Source organism: Trichechus manatus, unplaced genomic scaffold (assembly GCF_000243295.1).
Source record: "Trichechus manatus latirostris isolate Lorelei unplaced genomic scaffold, TriManLat1.0 scaffold00061, whole genome shotgun sequence".
Classification (NCBI taxonomy): domain Eukaryota; kingdom Metazoa; phylum Chordata; class Mammalia; order Sirenia; family Trichechidae; genus Trichechus; species Trichechus manatus.
The window spans coordinates 7111152-7133889 of record NW_004443997.1 but is presented as its reverse complement, the minus strand read 5'-3'; the positions used below and the strand labels follow the sequence as shown (position 1 = coordinate 7133889).

The window sequence follows — 22738 nt, the reverse complement described above, 5'->3', positions numbered from 1 at the left end:
CCCTTGGAAACCGTATGGGGCAGCTGTACTCTGTCTTGTAGGGTCACCATGGCTTGGAATCGACGCGACGGCAATGGGTTTGGTTTGGTTTTTTTGGCAGCGTGTCTCATGTTCTTTCCTTTCTACTTCCTCTCATCAAAACTTCCCAGTCCTGAGTTACAGTCCTTCCCTCGAATTCTGCTTTTGACACTGTTATAAAGTCGTAGTTCTTAAGGAACAGGGCATTTTCAATGTTGACATTTCATTGCTGATATGTGTGTATAAGTGTGTGTATGCACATACATACACACACATATGCACACACAAATATATATGCCAACTCTATTTTGTCAGTTGAGTACCTTTAAAAATTTTTTAAATGGCATTTAAAAAAAAAAAAACTCCAAATAAAGAAAAGAGTTAAAAAAAAAAAGAGGCACAGAACACCATTTGGAAGTTGCAGTCATAGTTAATTCATGCTAAGGTGTGAATGGCTTGCTAACTTGTGCATTTAGGAAATATCAAGCTCCTTCTATGTGTCAAGCCCTGTAAACCATTGGACCAGTAAAGATGAAGAAAACTTGATTTCTGACCTCAAAAAATTCACAGCCAAACAAACGGTGGTATGGCCATACAAAACCTAACCAAACCCACTGCTGTCAAGCCAATTCCAACTCACAGCGACCCTATAGGACAGGGTAGAACTGCCCCATAGGGTTTCTGAGGCTGTAGTCTTTACAGAAGCCGACTGCCACATCTTTCTGGTGAGTTCAAACCACTGACCTTTCAGTTAGCAGCCGAGCACTTAACCACTGCCCATCAGGGCTCCTTGCATATTACTAAGTGAAAGAAAAAAACCAAACTCATTGCCATCTAGTCGATCCTGAGTCATGGCAATCCCTTGTGAAGCCAGTCTGTAAAAGTTACATACGGTGTGATGCCAACTATATGACATCCTGGAAAAGACAAAACTAGAGAGAGAGTGAAAATACCAGTGGCTGCAAGGGGTTCAGAGGGAGGAGAAGAGAGATGAATAGGTGGAACACGGGACAATCTCAGGCCAGTGAAACTATTCTGTAGGATATTGTAATGGTGGACACATGACATCAGGCATTTGTCAAGACTCATAAAAAACCTGTTGCCCTCGAGTCGATTCCAAGTCATAGCAACCCTATAGGATAGAGTAGAACTGCCCCATTGGGTTTCTAAGGCTGTAATCTTTACAGGAGCAGACTGCCACATTTTCTCCCATGGAGCAGCTGGTGAGTTCAAACTGCTGACCTTTTGGTTAGCAGCTGAGCACTTTAACCACGGTGCCACCAGGGTTCCTTCAAAACCCATGTTGTTGCTGTTGTATGCCGTTGAGTCTATTCAACTCATAGCGACCCTGTAGGGCAAAGTAGAACTTCCCCATAGAGTTTCCTAGGGAAACCTTTATTCTCCTTTATGGGAGCAGATTTCCAGGTCTTTTCTCCCAAAGAGTTGCTGGCGGATTTGAACCACTGACCTTTTGGTTAGCAGTCGAGTGCTTAACCTCTGTACCACCAGGGCTCTTTCAAGACCCATAGACCAGTACAATACAAAGAGTGAACCCTAATGTAAACTATGGACTTTAGTTAATACTAATATATCAGCATTGGTTCATTATTTGGGTCAAATGTATCACACAAACGCAAGATGTTGATAACAGGAGTCACAGTGCAGGGGAAAGAGGTGGTATTTGGGAACTCTCTGTACTTTCTGCATTTTTTTTTGTAAACCTAAAGCGACTCTTAAAAAAAATCATAGTCTGATTGGGGAAGTATCTGTAAACATTGATACTGTTACCAATATAATACCTCAGAGTAGCAAGGATTTTTGTAGAAGTTTAGACAAAATGCCATCGATGGGCAGGAGAGAAAGCTTCGCAGGTGAGCAGAAAGTAGAGAGAGAACATCCCAGGCAGAGGGAACTGCGTGTGGAAGGTAGAGGGGTGTCAAAGAGCCAGGAGGGGCGCGTGATAATGATAATACAGTTGCCTAGGAGTCAGCTCTGACTCATGGCGACCCCATGTGTGTCAGAGTAAAGCTGTGCTCCATAGGGCTTTCAATGGCTGAATTTTTGGAATTAGATTGCCAGGCCTTTCTTCCAAGGCACCTCTGGGTGAACTTGAACTTCCAACCTTTTGGTTACCGGCTAAGCTCATTAACTGTTTGCACTCCCCAGGGACTCTGATGATGATAATAAGAGCTTCTATGTATCCAGGATCTATAGTGTGCTAGTTGCTTTAATGCCATCTCATTTTAATCTTCGCAACAACTGTATGAGGTGGACATTATGATTCTCCTTTTACATCAAAGAAAGGAGGCTCAAGAGAGGAAGTAACTTGCTGGAGATCACACAGCAAGAGGCAGACGGGGTTTGAATCTAGCCCTGCCTCACACCATAATCCATAGATTCAGCCACTCCATGCCTTCCTCAGAAAGCTGTCAATGGCTCCCCACTCTTACCCATATGCCTCCATACTGCTCATAAGCAGAAGAGACAAAGAATAAGACAGGAAGCATAGGCTGGGTTCAAATTGTCAACAGGTAGGGTTGCCAGGTAAAATACAAGGTGTCCCATTAAATTTGAATTCTCAGGTAAATAATGACTACTTCATTAGTGTAAGTATGTCCACCAGGTCACATGGGACGTACTTATACTATAAATTTATCTGTTTATCTGAAATTCAAATTTAACTGAGTGTCCTGTATTTTGATTTGCTACATTATCAACAGCTCAGCACATTTCTATTTCCATTCCAGCTGAAACTTTCAGAGCCTCAGAGTGATTTGAGGCTCTTGCCTCCCATGAAAATCCAAGTTCCAAGCTGAAATTGGGTTTCAGTCAGTCAGGCAGGTTGGATTTGGGTTCATCTCCTTGTCCCCCACCTCCAAAAAAAGAAAAAAGAAAAAACTTCCCTGAGCAATCTATTTGTTCTGCTCAAGAATATGATTCCTTGTACGGAGAATGTCATGAAACAGACTCCCACCTGCGCTGGATCCTTATGTCAAGACATCACTAAAAGCAGGGGGACTACCAAGTGTCCTAAATCACCCCAACTTGAGGATTCCACAATCCTGTGAGGTCTTTCAGGCCCCTCTACTTCATCCCCACTGTCTTCTCTTATTCCAGGCAGCTGAACCCCAGCTTTGCCTCCCATCCTGAGATTTCCTTTGTGTGCCTTGGCTGCGCCTAAACCATTGGGAACTGGGAGGGAGCACGCTTTTAGAGCACTTAACAGCGACAAGAGCTTCCCTTTCTTCTCTTCTCCCTGCGATTTGCCAAACAAGAGGGTTGTTTAATCACAGAAAGCAGGCTGAAGTGGAGTTTTTATCTTCAGCCATTCACTACAGGGATCAAATTTGGGTTGCCTTTGAAGAAATGAAAAAACAGTGACTTCTTCTCTCCTGTTCCATCAGCTTTATAAAAAAAAAGGCTTAAAGGGAAAATGCTTACAGTATGGAAAAAACATTGAAAGTTCTCTGTTGGTTAAAGATGCATAATCACAGCTTTTGGGCTAATGAAACTCTAATGCCGTTCTACATGAGCTCTTTCTCTTTTGTTCTACCCTTTTTGTTTCCACCCCATTTTGCCCTCTGCATTACTGGGATGCCTGGAATTTGGAGTCTGACAGACTAATCTAAAGGTCCTTTGGAAGCATGGGCTAGTGTACAAGGAGAAAGAAACTATCAAGACAAATACTTCCTGTACATTATCTATTTACATACATAATTCCCCCTAATTCTATCAGATAAATAGTGCTGTCCCTATTTTACAGATAAGGAAACTGAGGCTCAGAGAGATCTACTTACATACATTATCTCCTGTAATCCCCCTAATTCTGTCAGATAAACACTGTTGTTTTCTCCATTTTACAGATAAGGAAACTGAGGCTCAGAGATATCTATTTACTTACATTATTTTGTGTAATCCCAGTTCCATCAGATAAATTCTGTTCTTCCCACTTTACAGATAAGGAAAGTGAGGTTCAGGGAGGGTAAGTCTAGATGACGTAACTTTGGGGAGTCATGGCCAATGGGTAGGAGTTAGAACAGAGAGGCTGCTGCTAATTTGACACCCACTGAAGGACTTCGTTGATTCACCCTCGTTGCACTTTTGCCCTCAGAATTACTCATCCTTACTCTAATAATATTAAACCCAAAGCTGCTATTGTAATGTGAGTATTTTTCTTTTCTTCACATAGGATGATGTAGAACAAATGAAAGTCTTCCCACCTTCCTGATAGCTCAGAAGCAATAAGCTGAATCAGGCAATGTGCTCCTTGGAAAATAGATACCAGGTTATTCAATACACAGGAGTGAATGACCTGTTGGTGCTGGTCAATGCTGGAGTTGACTGAGCACTTTGCAAAGGCCCTGAGCCTTTGGGTGGTGCAGATGGTTAAGTGCTCCACTACTGACCATAAGGTGGGTGGTTTGAACTCACCCAGGAGCACCTCCGCTTCCTAAAGGTCACAGCCTTGAAAACCCTCTGGAGTGCAATTCTACTCTGCAGCGCACGGGGTCACCATAAGTCAGAATCGACCCTACAGCAACTGGTTTGGCTTTTGTTTTTTTGGAAAGGCCCGAGGAGTCTATCATATAGGCTACCCCAGCTCACTGAGTGATTACAAACATCCATAGGAAGCTGCCGGGGCAAGCTCTGAACCCTGCCTGGTGCAGCCATTTCCCTGTCACAGATCTTTCCCATCATGTTGCTCTTGTCAGGCGCCGTCAGATCAGTTCTGACTCACAGTGACCCCATGTACAACAGAACCAAACACTGCCTGGTCCTGCGCCATCCTCACAGTCATTGCCATGTCTGAGCCACTGTTGTAGCCACTGCGTCAATCCATCTCCTTGAGGGTCTTCCTCTTTTTTGCTGACCCTCTACTTTAGCAAGCATGATGTCCCTCTCCAGGGACTGGTGCTTCCTCATAATATGTGTCCAAAGTACTTAACACGAGATCTCTTCATCCTCACTTCTAAGGAGCCTTCTGACTGTACTTCTTCCAAGACAGATTTGTTCATTCTTTTGGCAGTCCATGGTATAGTCAATATTCTTCACCAACGCCATAATTCAAAGGCATCAATTCTTCTTCAGTCTTCCTTATTCATTGTACAGTTTTCCCATGCATATGAGGCAATTGAAAACACTATGGCTTGGGTCAGGGGCACTTTAGTCCTCAAAGTGACATCTTTGCTTTTTAACACTTTAAAAAGGTCTTTTGCAGCAGATGTGCCCAATGCAATACATCATTTGATTTCTTGACTGCTGCTGCTATGGTTATTGATTGTGGATCCAAGTAAAATGAAAGCCTTGACAACTTCAGTCTCTTCTCTGTTTATCATGATGTTGCTTCATTGGTCCAGTTGTGAGGACTTTTGTTTTCTTTGTGTTGAGGTGTCATCCATACTGAAGGCTGTAGTCTTTGACCTTCATCAGTAAGTGCTTCAAGTCTTCTTCGCTTTCAGCAAGCAAGGGTGTGTCATCTGCGTATGGCAGGTTGTTAATGAGTCTTCCACCAATCCTGATGCCACATTCTTCTTCATACAGTCCAGATTCTCAGATTATTTGCTCAGCATACAGATCGAATAAGTATCCATCACACCATGGATAACGACGTTGTCTGCAAGGGTCTTAGCTTAAAATACAAAATGAAGAGTTGGATGGGGGACATGGATGAGAAGGAGAGAATTAAGGTGGTATGATCAGCTTTGTGAATCCACCCATTCATTCATTCAAATATTCATGCAATTATTTAATAATATTTATTGAGTCCCTACTATGTTCTAGGCCCCGTGCAGGGTGTTGCGATTATAGCTATGAACAAAACAGATGCTATCTGCCTGCTCTGACAGGTTGGTGGGAGGGTAAGTCAGGTGTGATGCAGGAAAGAGGAGTCAGGAAGGCCGTGAAAAGTAGCTAGGTTCACTGTACTCACAGATCCCAGAGACAGGGAGGCACAGCAGGCCATGATGTAGGGCCACATAGGGTGTGCCAGGGGCAAGGTAACAACAAGCTGGAATTGTAAGAGATGACTTATGTATGGCAAGCAGGTTTGGGGTTAGCTAGGTTGTGGGGACTTCCTGGGGATTGGGCATTTTGAATAATTCTGCAGGTTCAGGAAACATAGCGACTGCCCCTAGTTGTTGGGTAACTGACCCCAGGGCAATTAGGATGAGTGCATCGTTGTCGAGGAGCCTGAGAACCTGGTAAGGGAAGTGGTTGGAGAGTGGAGTTAATCAGCTGCTCAAGAAGGGGAGCGGACCAGCCTCCAGCCAGAGCCTCAAAACTGTGTCAAGGCAGCATTTTAAGAAAATGGTATTGTACTACCCACAGAAGTATTTATTCTAACAGATGGGAGGCGTGCAGATAGATCTGAGTGATAAATTACATTATTCATTATGTAATTACAGTGTGTGTCAATTGTTTCAAACAGGCCGTAGGCGTGTGTAATGGGAGGGGCTGACCTCATGGGGGAAGTCAGGCAAGTTTTCTCCAAGGAAGAGACAATTTTGAGTTGAGATCTAAAGTACAGATGAGTAAGTATTAACCAGGTGAGGTGTGGATGGCTGTGGGCGTGGGAAAGAGAATCCCAGGCAGAGAGAACTGATGTGCAGAGAGCTGAGGGATCCAGAGCGGTGGGTCCTCCTTCTATCGCCACCCCCTCCACCCCTGTGTTTGCGACAATCCTTTGCCTACACAGAATGAGCCCTAATCAACGGGAGGCTTAGATCCCACCCATATCTCCCAGGGATTCCTACGTATTTGGGGATCTGGAATCTCTTTGAGAATCTGATGCAAACTCAATGTTTTTATCCCAAGATAATGCACATAGACACATAAACACAACTTTTTGCTCCCTTCTTGGTTGCAGGGTGTCCACTGACTCACCTGATCAAGCTCCCTCTGTGTCTTTATGTTTTGATGGTCGTTGTGGAAATTTTATCCTGGGGGTTGCCATGGGTTCCATGCTTCTTTCATTCACTGTGTCTACTTATTGAAAGCACCTACTATGTGCTGGGTACTGCGCTAGGTGGTGGTGATGCACAGAGACAAACAAGGCAGACTGGTCTCCTGCCTTTATGGGGCTACATTTTAGTAGAGGGAGACAGATAATAAGCACATAAAAAACAAGGCAATTGCAGGTGGCGATAAGAGATATAAGAAAATAAAACAAGTTGATGGGAGAGAGGGGAACAGAAGGACCTCTTTTTATGAGGCAATCAGAGAAAGTAGCATTTGAACTGAGATCGGAATAATGCAAAGGAGCTAGCATGTACAAAATATGAGGGTAGAATGTTCCAGAAAAAGGGAACAGCGAATACAAAGGCTCAGAAATAGGATAGCTCAGCATTTCTGAGGAACGCTTATGAAGATAAAATGCATGTCATGCCTCTGCTCTTCTTAAAGTTCCTCAAAGACTCCTCATGACCCTAAGGATAACCGTGATCACATACGGCTTCTCAAGACCTGGCTCCCACACTTACCTTCAACCATGTTTCTTTCTTTCTTTTTTTTTTAAAATAACACAGTCATGCATCACTTAACGTCCATAATATGTTCTGTGAAAGGACGTTATGTGATTTGGACGGTGTGTGAAAACCATATTTACAGGCAGTCCGTGGTTCCCTTTCTAAGTCTGTCTTTAAGTAGAATTTGTACGTAAGTCAGAACAGTCAGGTATGGTTCGTATCTAATGTGAGTTAGCTGAATGTTGGTCTTAGTATGTAGTGTATCTTTCCATGCATAAAAAATATTAAAGAAACACTTTCAGATACTCTAAAACATCTTTAACAGAATAATACAGTAATAATTAATAATGTTTTTATGCACATTGCAAAGTAGTCCCATTTTGCTATTACAAACCATTGTATGTACCTTGGATTTTTAATATAATAGGCTTTACAGGGGTTGATTCGTAACTACAGGTTATATGTAAGTCTGACGCACGTGTGGTCAGACATTGCCCAAATGGATGTTACGCAGTGCGTGACTGTATTTTATTCTGTTTTCAGTGAAAGTTTACACAGCAAATTAAGTTCCCATTTGACAATTTCTATACAAATTGTTCAGTGACATTAGTTACATTTTTCACGATGTGTCAACATTCTCTTTATTGCGTTCTGGTTGTTCCACTTCCAGTGCTCTAGTTTCTTCTCATCTTTGCTTTAGAGTAATTGTTAACCTTTTGGTTTCATGTAGCTGTTTTTTTAATGGAGCACCATACTCACGGGTAATACCCTTTATTTTGTGTGCCAATCTGTTATTTCGCTAAAAGGTGACCTCAGGGGATAGTTTTGGTTCAAGGTTTAAAGAGTATCTCAGGGTGATAGTCTCAGGGAATCCTCCAGTCTCAACTGGTGCAGTAAGCCTGGACTTTTTAAGAATTTGAGTTCATTTCCTCGTTTTTTCTCCCGTTCTGTCAGGGTCCATCTGTTGTGTCCCTGATCAGAACAGTCGATACTGGTAGCTGGGCACCATCTAGTTCTTCTGGTCTCAGGGTAGATGAGTCCATGGCTCGTGCAGGCTGTCAGCTGCATAGACTAGTTTTTTCTCTGAGACTTTGATTTCCTTCTTTCTCTTTTGCTCCTGACTAGTAGAGACCAATAGTTGTTTTCTCTAACCATGTTTCTTACCATTCAGCCCCCAAATCTTGCACTCCAGTGTTTCTCAAACTAAACCAGGAATCAGAATCACCTGGAGGGTTTGTTAAAACACAGATTGCTGTGTCCCGCCTCCACTGTGTCCAATTCAGTAAGTCTAGGATGGGGCCTGAGAATCTGCATGTCTGACAAGTTCCCAGGAGAGACTGCTGATGCTGGTCTGGGGGCTTCACTTTGAGAACCACTGTTACACTCTAAGTAGGGTAAGCTCTGTCTTACCTCTGGGTCTTTGTACGCGTAGAGTTCTCTCCCTGGAGTATTGTTTCCCTGCCCGCTGCCTCCTTGGTCTGGATAACTCATACATCAGGTCTCATTTTTCTCTGATTGCCCCAACACAGAGAAAAGCGCTCCTTCCAGGTGCATCCTCAGCCCTCTGATCTTAACCCGTGACATCGCTGAGCACAGCACAGAGTCGGTGCCTGTTTTCTTGTCTGTCTCCCCCCAGACTGAGAGCCTATCAAGGGCAGAGAGATTTCCTCACTGCTGGTTGAAACTTCCCTTGGTACAATCCCCGGCACACAGTTTGTTATGATAATTAGGAAGGGCGGGTCATTGGAATCACTTGTCCGGGAGTCAGCCACGCTGTCCATGGTTTGGAGCCAGAACAATATTAAGTGGGCCACTTAATATGAACTCTGGCCTCGTTAATCTCAGGGCGACACTCGCAGAGTGAGGGGTTATGGTATTCTGTCTTGCCAGGTCCGTTTCATCTCCCTTCCTTAGTTACAAGTTTCTGAAAGCAGGGAGTCTGGCTATCATTTCTGAGTCCCCCCTCCTCATCTCCCAGAAGGCCATGTCTACCCCCAGAATCACCTGGCTTTGCTGCGGGTTGATTAGCACCATGTTCTTGGTGTTTGAGGAGCCCTGGTGGTGCAGTGGGTAAGTGCTTGGCTGCTAACTGAAAGGTTAAACCTACTAGCCGCTCCTCAGGAGAAAGATGTGGCAGTCAGCTTCTGTAAAGATTTACAGCCTTGGAGACCCTGTCGGGATTGACACGAAGGCAACGGGTTTGGGGTTTGTTTTTCTTTTTTTAATAGTTATTCAAATTCACTACTGTTAAAATACATTGTGGACATCAAACAAAACCCATCTGTAGGCCAGATTCATCCTGTGGGAAGCCAGTTTGAGACCTCTGAAGGCCTAATTGCTTCATTTCACAGGTGGGAAAACTGAGGCTGAGTTAGGACTTAGCGTTGCCCAAGTTCATCGAGAAGCAGGAATCTACCCTTCAAACCCTCGGCGCATTGCCTAGCCTCATCTGAGGTTCCCTTTGAAAGAAATGCTGGGAACCATGAGCTTGCTGCTCAGCTTCCTGAATAAGAAAGCCAGTTGTCATCGTCAAGTTGATTCTGATTCATGGTAGCCCCAGGTGTGTCTGAATAGAACTGTACTCATAGGGTTTTCAGTGGCTGATTTTTTTGGAAGAAGATCATCAGGACTTTCTTCCAAGGTGCCTCTGGGTGAACTTGAACCTCCAACCTTTTGGATAGGAACTGAGCCTGTTAACTGCACCACCCAGGGTCTCCTCCTAAATGATAATAATAATAAACCAAACCCGTTACCGCTGAGTCGATTCCAACTCGTAGCGACCCTATAGGACAGAGTAGAACTGCCCCATAGAGTTTCCAAGGAATGGCTAGTGGATTTGAACTGCTGACCTTTTGGTTAGCAGCCTGAGCTCCTAGGGATTTCTCCATAAAGTCTAATTGAGAGAGAATTTTAAAAAATAATATTTCTCCTTTTCCTAATGACAACATTCTATGACAAGTGTATTTTAAGGACAACCCCCCGAAAAAAAAAAAAAAAAAGTAGAAGAGAAATGCACCCTGGACGTATAGTTGTGTGACCTCACATGAGTCCCTTCACTTCCTTCGCTTCGAAGAGCCACGGTGAAGATTAAATTTGAAAACGTTCATAAAGCATTTGTAGAGACAGGGAAGATGAAGTGCTCCAGAAGTTATTCTGAGCTTATGGGTTGTTGGCAGCTTGCATAGAATCCTATAAGGCAAACTAAGTTTCCAGGGGGAAAATGATGCATTAACAACCGTGGTCACATCACAACACTATCGATTTGTTTGATAATTATTTCTGCAGCATCCAATCCAGGGGCATGGTGGAAGGGAGTGTGCTGCTGCAGAGAGCTTTCCCCACAGCCTCTGGCAGTAGAAGCCCGGCTTCCCTCCTGGCCCTCCTGCCTCCAGATCTACAGTGTACCAGGGAGAATGAACAGCCTTGGTTTTCTCTCTCTCTCTTTTTTCCAAACCAAAGGCCAATTGCCTTTGTCTTCTGCTTCAGAGCATCCCAGGAGAGAACTCTGTATTCCATTCAATAGAAAAGAAGTACCAGACAAGACAGAGCAAGCCACGTTCAGGAGTTGCAGTGTATCTTTAAAAGCAGAAGGTACTTGAGGTGGCATATAATGTATCCACACAAACACCCAACACAAGTACACATACATACACGTATGAGTAAATAAGGTTGAATACAACAAATGGAGGGATGCTTTCAGATGCTCTGTGTTCTTGGGAAAATTACTTCACCTCTCTGTGCTTCGCTTTCCTTTGTTGTAAAATGTGGTTGTTAACAGGACCTGACTTACGGGGTTGCTGTAAGCATTAAATGAGTTAACGTTTGTACAGTACTTAGACTAGTGCCTGGCACCACATAAGTACTATATAAGCATTAGCTATTATTATTATTATGCAATAATATATTCTTCTGTATAATATGTACATAGTATACATAATATATAGTCCTTTTCCCTCGTTGGTTGGCAGTTAAATTAATATACACAATACCAGTAAGTGTGGTGTGAATATTAAATTGTCATGTGTAATAGGTGAGTATAAAATCAAGCCTTATTGTCTAGAAGTCAGGGTAATATGAGCATGAGTATAGCTATATACTGTATACAGAATCTGCTTACTACACCAACATTTATTGAGCACCTACTGTGTTCCAGGCCTGTTTTAGACGTTGAGGACCCAAATAAAAAAAATAGACATCAACTGTGCTTTCAAGGATATCACGGCCCATATTATGACAAATAACTTTAAATAAATTAGAAATTATACCCATGGCTCAGAGGAGGCCCAAGAAAGGAAATTTTCATTATGGATAATGGATGGGTAGGGGTGAATCAGAAAAGACTTCTCAGATGATACGATTATGGAGTTCTGAGGGATGAATAGGAGTTTCTGAGGTGGAGAGAGAGGTCAGAAGGCACAGCGTTCAATGATTCAGGCAGCCATGGAATAGTCTGGGGTGTATGGGAAAATTATGAGTAGTCTTGAATGGATGGAAGGTGATGTTCAAGGACAGAAATAAAGGGGACAGAGAGGAAGGCAGGGACTAAATCACAAGAGTCCTGTGGGTGATGCAAAGGAGTTTGGCACTGACCCAGCTTTGGGGAGTCAGTGAAGGGTTTCCAGCAGAAGAAAGTCATGAGCAAGCCCACAGTTTGGGACAAATGCTCCAGGGGGAGTATGGAGGATGGGTAAGCAGGAGTGGAATGCCAGTAGCAGAGAAGCCAGTTGGGTGGCTTTTGCCGTTCTTTCGGGCTTCCCTTTTTTCAGAACCTGATGTTGAATAGCTGCCTGCCTAGCCTTCAAGATCCTGAGATTCTTCACTATGTTTCCATCAACGAAATCAATATGGTGGCCTTGGAAATTCATGTCCTTCCCTGCCAACTACCTACAAAATACCAAGGTGCCCATATTAAGGAAGTACCAGACATGCAGTTTTTGCCACTCCTTCAGGAAAAGGCTGAAGTCTCTGAAAATAGCATCCTTTATAGATACGCATTCTATTTAACAGGCAGCTCTAGATATGGACACAACCTGTAGGCAGGATAGATGCACGTGCACATGCGCCTAATGTTACATGGTTTTTATCCTCTTGCTAGAAGTTGGGGTAGCACAGAATTAAGAGCCTGGACTTCAGAAACCGGGCTCCACCACTTGCTAGCTGTGCAATTCTGGGCAAGTGATTTCACCACTGTTGAGCCTCAGTTTCCTAATCTTGAAATTCAGGCAGTAATAGTTCCTTTCTCATAGAGTTGTTGCAAGGATTACATGAGATAATGTTTATCAAGGGTCTGCCACACGTGGTGACTAGAAGACACTTGGTAAGTACAGCTATTTTTATCTGGACAGCAATGCATGTGTTTGTCTTGTAGAGTCTCGGAACCCTTCAGTGAAACTTGGGTGCTGTGTAACCAGAGAAGGGTTCTTCCTGAATTATCTGTTGTGTTATTTCGGGCGGAGGAGGCATTTGAAACAGTGTGTGTCAATGTTCTGGAAGAGGAACAGGAACAGACACGAAATGGCACAAAGTGGGATTCAGATTAGACATAAGGTAGAACATCCAAGAAGTGAGGACTGGTAAACCCCAAGGAGTACAGTCACTTTTTCAACTCAAGTTCCTAGACGAAGAGATATAGAATCACGTAATTGGAATGGCTTAGCACAATCCTGTTTAAAGACACAAGGAAGAGATATAGAATCATGTAATTGGAATGGCTTAGCACGATCCTGTTTAAAGACACAAGGGAAGATGAATCGATCTCATCATATTTCCCATTTTCTCAAGTATTATTTGAATCTTTTACTGTTCACTGGATTTTTGGAAATAGGTATAAACTGTAAAGTTCCCTTGATGTCCCTTGATGCTGGCAGACAATGTCTGTTAGCCCTGTTGTGTTCAGAGGAGTCCTGGGCACAGAGAGATTAAGGTGTTTAAGGAAGGTAACAGAGTAAGGTCAGTGAGGTGGAATTTGAATGGCCTTAGGAAGAGGGGTTGCTACTTCTCTGACTCAGAGGTGCTGTCTTTTTGGATGCATAAGAATCTCTTTAGCTTCTGCTCTGGAGTGCCTCAATTTGCAAATCCTGTAATCCCTCTTCCCTGGCCTCTCCTTTGTTCAAATGAAAGAGCAGTGTCAGTCAGGTAATGAAGCACCCTCTATACATGGATGGCAAATTGATTTTATCTGGAATGCCGACTCCAGCCAATTAGTAATGCCTAACTAGAAGACTGTAGTGAGAAGGATTCTGAGGCCATGTCCCAGAAACAGTGTCTTGATGGATTAGTGATGTCTGTCATCGGCACAGTAGAGGATCAGAAGCAGTTGTGGCACATATATGCATTTACTCGCCAGCATATTGATAGGTCTCAGTTTATGGGGTAGGCTGACTTGCCCTGGGAAAACAGCAGTATTGCTCAGGGAATGAGACGTGGGATGGTTGTATTTTGATAAAATGATAGAGGACCTGTAGTTAGAGTCATGCTGGGGAAGCCAGACCTAAAGTCTAAGCCACTTTGACAAGGTGGAGAGGGGACAAACTTTAGGCAATGGAGACCCAGAAGGTGAGCTAGTCTGTGAGCTCCTTCAGGGGAAGGACCCTGTCTTGTTCTTCTTTGGACCCTCCATGCCTGGGACTGTGCCTGACCAAGATTAGGCATCAGTGAATGATTATCATACATGAACATGGCCCAACTTAAGAGATCAGCTGATGATAATGGTAACAGCATCAATAATAATAGCTGCCATTTAATGGGCACTCACTCTGAACTAGACAGTGTGCTAAGTCCTTTACAGGTAATATTCCATTTAATCCTCACTACAACCCTGTGAAGTGTGCACTGATATCTTCATTTTATCGATAGGGAACTGAGGCAAAGATTAGTAACTAGCTCAAAGTCATCAAGTTAAAATGTGGTAGGGCTGGGCTTCCTACCCTGCTGTGCTCCTGACCACTCAAAAATTGTGTATGTGTATGTGTGTGTGTGTGTGTGTGTGTGTGTGTGTGTCTATATATAGAGAGAGACCCAGAGTGGTGCAAACCGTTAATGTGCTCAGCTGCTAACCAAAAGATTGGAATTCAAGTCCACCCAGAGGTGCCTTGGAAGAAAGGCCTGGCAATCAACTTCTGAAAAATCAGCCATTGAAAACTCTCTGGGGCACAGTTCTTTCTGATACACATGGGTCACCATGAGTCAGAACTGACTTGAGGGCAACTGCCTATATGTATATGTATATATCTCCCTCTTAACCACTCAGATAATGATATTTTTAGTGAACTGTGTTCCGGATGCTGTTCCATGACCTGTACATATATTCATTCCTTTAATCCACCCAGCTAGTCTTTTTAGCCATACAATTTCTAATCTTTATAGTACCTCCATATTACTGATGAAGAAACTAAGGTGTAGAGAAGGGAAGTGACTTCTCCAACATCACATAGCTAGGAAATGACAGAGCTGGAAATTGAACTGGACGGTCTGATTCCAAAGCCCTGAACTCTTTACCTAAGTCTGTTGCCGGAGAGTTGATTCGGACTCATAGTGACCCTACAGGACAGAGAAGAACTATTCCATAGAGTTTCCGAGGCTGTAATCTTTACAGAAGCAGGCTGCCATGTTTTTCTATTGCTGAGTGGCTGGTGGATTTGAACCACTGACCTTTTAGTTGGCAGCCGAGTGGTTAACCACTGCACCACCAGAGCTCCCTGAACTTTTTACTTGGGACTTTTTACCTGCTTCTCAGTATGTGGCTGGTGGATACCAACCTCGTGGATTTTACAGTCTCAACCTGGTACATCTAGTATTCCAACGGCCTCCCCCCTCCAAGAAATAACAGAAATTTTATTTCTCACAGACCTCCTTTGCTGCCTACAGGATGACCTTGGGCAAGTCTCTTCATCATCCTAGACCTCAGCTTCCTCCCCTTTAAAAAGGTGAGGGCAGCTTCTTCTCCCCCTCACCTGGATGATGTGGGGCTCAAAAGGGGCAGTGGGGGTTTTACCAACACTCTAGGAATTACAAACGTGGCTGGGAGAGGCTGACTGATCTCCTGGAGCGCAGTCCCACCTACTTCTCCCCAGCAAGTAACGCAATTCAAACCCTGAGTGTCATGACTAAGAATGATCTCAAATATCCCAGGCTGCCTAAGGACCCAGCTCTCAACTGCATTTAAAATGACATCAACTTCAGTAGGAAGTAGGACCTGAGAGCCGTAGAGGAAAGGGGGATTTTCAGCAGGAGAGGGGGGGGAGAGGGAGCCTAGTCTCCACTTTCCTTCCCTTCCAGGCTCCTCAATCCTTCTGCTCTACCCCCAGCCACTGCTACACACTTAAGAAGCCAGCAGATGCATCTCTAGTCGTCGGCCAGAAGGGGTCGCTGCAGAGCGATCAGTACTCTCAGACACTCTTAAGCAGGCACACATTCACATACACACATACCCAAATGTATATACCCTTCTGGACCCTACTCGGTTACTCAACGGTTCTTTCTTCTCCTCTTTCACCTTCTTCTCTCTACTTTTTTCCCACCCTTTCTTCCCTATTCCCCTCCCGCTCCCTTTCAAGGAATTTCTGAAGTACGTATGGATGCCCTGTCCCTTGGGCCCCCATTGTTATCAGCAAGAAGCAAGGGTTTAAGCCCGCTGTGGCAGGGCCCCAGTGCCAGGTGCTGGGGGGGGGGGGCTTTAAGACTCAGAGAGGCCTTCCAGGAATTTACTGGCCAGGGTTGGGGGGGAGGCAGGTAGCAACTCTGATGGGATTCAAGGGCTCCAAGGAGACATGGGCTGAGGGGTTCCGAAACTCTCTTCCGTTTCTTAATGAAAACCCACGGGAAGATAAAAGTTGTGCTCCAGATCCCCTGTGTCTGGGCTTTCTTTGTGATTCTGTGTCTCCTTTTGCTGGGATTGGGGTTGAACTGGGGGAAGGTAAAAGATGGGGAGGAGAGACTGAAAAATAGCTATGCCCCTGTAATCCTCAGATTTCCCCCTCAAGCCCCTCCCCCTAAGCGCTTTCTTTTCCAAAACGGACTCCTTCCCGAAACAAGCTGTATTAAGAAAAGTGCCTGCAGTCGAATTCCCCAAGAGTGGATGGGGGCGGGTGGATGTCCGCCGTCCTTTGGGCCAGTCTGGCAGCGGGGACATGGGGCAGACTGGCTGCGAGGCACAAAAGAGATATCCCTTACAGCGCCGCACGGACAGATGTAACGCTGCGCCCCTCTGCGGGCGGGACCGCTAGGCAGATGGCGAGAAGTGGAATTGGAACTGGATTGTCCATCAAATGGCACTTGCTAGGTGGCGATGATCTTGCGGCCCCTCGGGCATAAAGGGGAACACAGGGGTCAGCCTAGGCAGTCCCTCCCAGAAGTGAAGGGGGGATGGGTTGGCTTGGCAGGATAGGTTAAGTTTTTTGCTTCCCCCCTCAATAGAAGACCCGCCACAGACTTCTAAAGAGGCCGTGAGGGTAGGTGGCCGGCCCGAGAGCACACAAGGAAGGCGGAAGCGGGGGTAGGGGAGGCCCGCAATGGTGGGGGAGGGGAGCAGGCTGGGAAGCAGATCTCCAGTCTCCAGCCTGATTCAGTTCAGGGTGCCAGGACTGCTTCTCTGAGGGATCGGCGCTGCAACTCTGTCGCTGCGCCCCGGTGACAGGCGCACGCCCCGCCCTTTCTCCTCCCAGAACCTGCGGGCTTTTGTTATGCAGATGGAGGCAAGAGGCTGAGCCGAAGGAGGAGGGGGTTGGGGGAGGAGGAGACACTGAGAGGGGGGAGGAAAGTGCAGCTCGCGCGACCAGCCTCCTCTTCCAACGTCACATTGTGCGAGAGACAAAACCCGGGCGCGCCGGAGCTCACACGCGCACGCACACACAGAAGACCCTGTCTCCTCTTCCCTCCTGGTGCGGCCAAGAAAGCCAGCTCTCCCTTCCTTTCCTGGGGCGCAGTAAGCTCAGACTGCAGCCTAGAGCCAGCCCAGAAGACCAACAAAGCCGGCGGACAAGCCTTTTTCCGCTGCCTGTTCGGGCTGAGGCGCCCCGAACCCGGATCTCTCCTACCCCACCCCTTTGGGTTTCACAAGGACGGAACTGGGAGCCGGGTGCGCCTCCGTTTGGAATCCACGTTTCAGCACTTCGGACAGCGCCCGGGTGCCCGGGCCCCTTTGATTTGGCTATGGCTAGCGTTCAACAAGGCGAGAAGCAGCTTTTTGAGAAGTTCTGGCGAGGAACCTTCAAAGCGGTGGCCACCCCGCGTCCCGAGAGCATCATTGTCGCCAGTATCACGGCCCGCAAGCCTCTGCCAAGGTAACGACCTCCTTCCCAAGAGAGGAGGCCCCAGTGGACCCCCTTTCTGGCCTGTACCCCAGAGCTCTGAGGGGTAGATGCAGGCGGCTGGGCCAGGGCGCCTGCCTTTTCCCATCACTACTTGGTATCTTCCCCTGGAACATGGGAACTAATTGCTTGTATGAGGTAGAAGCTGTAGAGAAAGGACTGGGGTTCTTTGAAGGGAGGGACACTTAACAGACAAGCAGCTTTTATTCAAGAAATTTTGCCCTCTCGGGGTAGGCCGTGCAGGTGCCGTACGACTTTAACTCTGAGAAACTTTTCTTGGTATTGGGGGGTGTTTTGAAGGAATGATGGATTTGGGATGGCTGTGGGGGGGGGGGGGCGGTTGTACAAGGGAAGATGAGCGTTGAAGCTGCTCAAGCAGTATTTGGGGATTGCAGCCCAGTTCTATACTCAGCTCAGAAGCTAGCAAGCTCCGAACATTTTGACAAAAGCCCATATGCTGTTCCCTCAAATACACCCAAAACAGCACCCTCCTCCACGCCTTTCTGGCTGCTACTGCTGAATTCTCTCCAGCATCCAAAACCAGGACTCTGAGCTCGAGTCAGGGAGGGGCCTTCCAAAACTGTGAAGAAAAGAGTTTTATGCGATTTTTCAAAACAGTCTGATTGCTTTGAACTCAGCGATGAGAGAAAAAAAAAAAATTCTCAGCTAGTGGTGAAAATGGTTTAGGGGGAGGAGGGTCAGGGAAGAAACGAAAGACTGGTAGAAAGAGGGAGAACAGGATGTGGGGTGAAAAGGAGAGGAGGAGGTTGGGGAAAACGGAAGCATTCTAAGACAGAGAAAACCCACTTCTTTTCATAAATCATTCCACTTAGAGCAGTTTGAGAACGAAAGGGAGAAGGTTGTGCCCTGTGTCAGGGAAAATCAAAGCAGTATGAAAACTCGTCGGTTGCTGGTATTGGCTGAGTGGTTCAGCAAGAGAAGAAGAGAGAAGTGGACGGGGTGGGGGGACCACTTGGGGGGATTTATTAATCCTGGCAGGCTGCATTAGGGAGTCGATTGAAAACCTGTCTCGAAAAGTGCTTCAGACAGAACGCTTGTTCTGGCACAACGGAGTGTGAACTTTCTAGCAGGTGTGGAGTGGAGGACTGCAGAGGAATCACATCTAAAAAATCTGGAGAACTTTTCTCTTCCCAGTTTGGTGGAGACCTGGCTCATACAGGTTTCTAGGGAAAAAAAAAAAAAAATGGGTATGGGTGCCCCATGTTGGGAATGGATGGACTGAAAACAGGATGGACCACCAGGGTGTAGCAGGCTGCATACATCAGTGGCAGCAAAGGCAGCCAGTATTTGCAAATGGGAGGGAGGGGACACCCACTGACACAGACCGGAGAAAGCTGGTGTTTTCTTTGCTCGGAATGAGGTTCTTTGTGGAGAGTTTTGACGTCAGCGGTTTTATCTTCCTGGGCTTCTGCCATCCGTTCCACCTTCGGAGAGCACAGACTGTTGGCAAATCAGGTGCGGCGTTTAGCCAACAAAAATGCCCTTGCAGAAGAGACTAGAGGAAACCTCACTGGCAACTAGAAGTGTGGCAGTTCGTCCGTTCTTCCGTCTATTTCGGGGTACAGAGAGAGATCAGGCTCCAGGTGGTGTTTTTATGCCAAATGCCTACCTTGCTTGGTACCTTCCCCCTTTCTCTATCAGTCAGTTACTTTTGTGTCCCTTCCTTGCTCGGTTCTCAGCCATACGAATTGCCCACAAGGTCTCCCAACCCTCATGCCTTCTGTAGCTTTGTGCAGATCCCAGTGGAATCCATCGGAGACTCACAATATCCACTTCTCCCCTCCCTACAGCTATCTTTTCACTCTTGGTGTGTTTAATATCCTGGGTCTCCTTGCCCCTGGAAACTACCCCATCAGCCCCTGGTTCATGTCATGCTGGAAGGATCCTCTTCGATACTTCTGTGGCAGGTGTGGTCTCTCTGTAGAACAGATTCCAGTTTTATAGCTTTTACTCGTGGTTTGGGGTATAAAGTGAGCAGGGGGCACTTGTATCAAAATCCTCAGGAAAGGCTACAGAAGGTTTGAGTTGCCTTTAAACAGACTGGCTATCCAACCTGAATCATCCCCATTCTCGCCCAACCCAGCCACTTCCAGTGATGGCCAATTTCCATCTCTTTCCTAATGTTCTTACTTACTTAAGGGTGAACATGGTATGTTTCCAAAGCTGAGTTCTTAGGAGGGAAAAGGACAGAAACACTGCCAGAGAATCACCTGGGTCCCATTCGCTTTATCTACAGGCAGTCTGGGAGTCTTGGTCTTAATCAGAAATGTTGTTGAGTTCTGTGAGCAAGCCCAGCTCACAGTCAGCAGATCTGTCCAAGTAGCTGTCTGCAGGGAGATGGGGGAGTGTCAGATGAACCGTCAGCCAGTCCTGTTGGATACACACTTAACATTTGCTTACAGATGAGGGCCACCCCCTGAAAGAACTTCTCCAGGACACTTTAAGTCTATCTCTGAAGATAATTTAGTACCAGTATGGAAGGATGCGTTCAGCGCCTTGATTTCATAGAAATATGCATGCCACACTCCAAGCAAAACCTCCCCTAGGTGTCTCCTCCTCCCCGCCCACCCCCCTCGTGAGGCATACTTGATGAGGCAATAGCTTTATAATGTATCAAGTTGCAAGCAGATGCTTGACTCAAATGTCAGAACAGTATAGCAGAATGGGCGGCAGTATATCAGAGTGGCTAAGAGCTCAGACCGCAGCACCAGACAAACCTGGAGTCTTGTCCTGGCTCAACCATTTACTAGCTGAGTGTCTTGGGCAAGCCTGCTTTGTTGTCTTTGAAATAGGAATCATAACAGTAGCCACCTTGACAATGGGTTGTAAGAACTGAGTTAGGTAAAGCACTATGCACAGTGCGTGGCGTGGCGAATGTTTTAAGAAATGTTGGTTCGAAAACAAATAGCTCAGAGCTCATTGTGGCCAAAAGGAAATCAACAATTCTTCCCAGTATTGGGTTCTCTATGCCATTCTTCCTCAAATAATCCTGACAGGAAAAGTTGCAGGATTCCAACTCATGAGGGGCAACTACCCTGAGGTGGAATTAACATACATGAGGTGGAATTGGAGAGGGAAGTGGTCACACAATTCCTCTCCCCCAGCTGTTAGCTGCTTTCTAATCTGAGGGTGGTGAGTGGTGGGGCATGTGGATTCAGAATTGATTGATATGCTAACCTTCTTGAGCTGCCTTTAGGTTTGCATAGAAGTGATGTGGTACTGCTAGTCTAGGGAAGGTGCAAACTCCTCAACAATCACAATTTTAATTCCTTGGTTCCACAAATCTAGAGTGACTCTGTATGATTTTTGGACTGAACCAGGACATATGCAAGAGTCAAAGGAATTGCTGTTAGTAATCATTCCAGAACAGAGGCCCTAGCAGGGACTATCTCAGGCTAACTAGAACATAGGATCTCCACAGTCAAACCTCACCCTGTACCTGCTGGCAGAGAGCCAGCATGAATCAGGAAAACACCCAAAGTTGTAGAGAGACCCCCCACCACGCCCTGCTCTCTCACTATTTTGTCCCCCCCACAGAAGCGCAGTCATTTTGCCTGGCAGTCACTTAATTCTCATAGTTAATTGTTTGAGCCAAAAAACTTTGTACCTAAGAAGTTTCTGCTCAAAGTGAAAACCTAGCATTTATCCACAATAAGGATATCAACGAAAAGTAGCTGAGGACTTAATGAACGTGTAAAACTCATCTGAAATTAGCATACCAATTGTTTGTGGATGCAGGAGCCTTAGTAAAGGGCTAGAAAAGCAGGCCCCCTTAAATAGAATAAGCATTCCCTTTACAATTCATTTGGCAAGGTATTAATTTTCTTCGAAAATCCTTTCTATGGAGAATAGTCCAGAAGCCGACTTCAGCCCAGTCCCTGTCCAAAGGATCATAAATTCCAAACTATTGTAGATTTCACTGCATAAAGGGAAAGGTGGCCAAACTGTAAGGCAGGAAAAATGCCTTTGAACCATTTAATTCAAGACTCTCCTTCGTGCCAAAAGATCAGTTAGCACGTGTGTGCTGACTCCATCCTCAGGAATAGGGTGAGGGGCTGCTGGGAGGCGATTTCCTGTCAGCCTGTGGCAAAGAGCCAGTAGACCAAGGGCCACATAAAATGCTTGCCCTGAAGATGAATGAGCGCTTTTCTCTGGAAAGGATGTGTTATTGTTTGGGTTAAGCCTTTGTCCTTCTGAAAGGTGGGATTTGTTGAATGGGGCACAAGGGTCGGTGGGGGACCATTTCTGATACTCTGCTGCATTCACATGCAAACCTGGTATCTTGGAGGACTGGGGCGTGGTAGATATTCAGGGAATGTCGGGTGCATTAATTTAACGAGAATACATGGTCCACAACCAGCAAGAGATTCTCCTTCTCCCAGCTCCACCTCCAACGCTGACACACTGGGATTCTGATCACTGCCATCTGAGAGACACTCACACTGCAAATAGATTTGACTCCTGTTAGCGTCAGGATGAAGCTCCCTGGATACAGACATCTCTCTGGCTGGAGAGTAGACATGTGAGCTGGTATGGGGCAGCGGGATGGATTAAGTGCCACCTGGAAGCGCCTCGGGGACCTGGAGTCGCTGCTAATTCCACCCCCATGCCAGGTCATCAGAAAGGGGGACATCCGTAGAAGCTTACTTAATGTAATGAGAAAAGAAGCCCGGGTCATGTTCCTTCTGCTCCATGAGCAGCTCAGGGATGCCACAGCAGCACAATACATTTTAAAAATATCCTTTCTTCCAGAGAGGTTGGATTTACCTTTCTGAGAGGTGAAAGAATTGACAGGGGCTTAACAAAACCAGCGTTCTTTTTTTTTTTTTTTATATAATATTTTATTGTACTTCAGGTGAAGGCTTACAGAACAAATAGTTTCTCATGAAACAGTAGTACACATGTTGTTTTATGACATTGGTTAACAAC

The 22738-nt window shown here is 45.6% G+C and overlaps 1 protein-coding gene across 1 annotated transcript in view; it reads left to right on the top strand.

Moving 5' to 3' along the window:
* The first annotated feature begins 17630 nt into the window (after positions 1–17630).
* The window catches only part of SRRM4 (serine/arginine repetitive matrix 4), a 187695-nt gene continuing 182587 nt past the window's right edge, over positions 17631–22738 (top strand). Inside the window, exon 1 of the mRNA XM_004379118.2 lies at positions 17631–17761. Coding sequence (XP_004379175.1) covers positions 17631–17761 — 131 coding nt within the window. The remainder of the gene's footprint in view (positions 17762–22738) is intronic.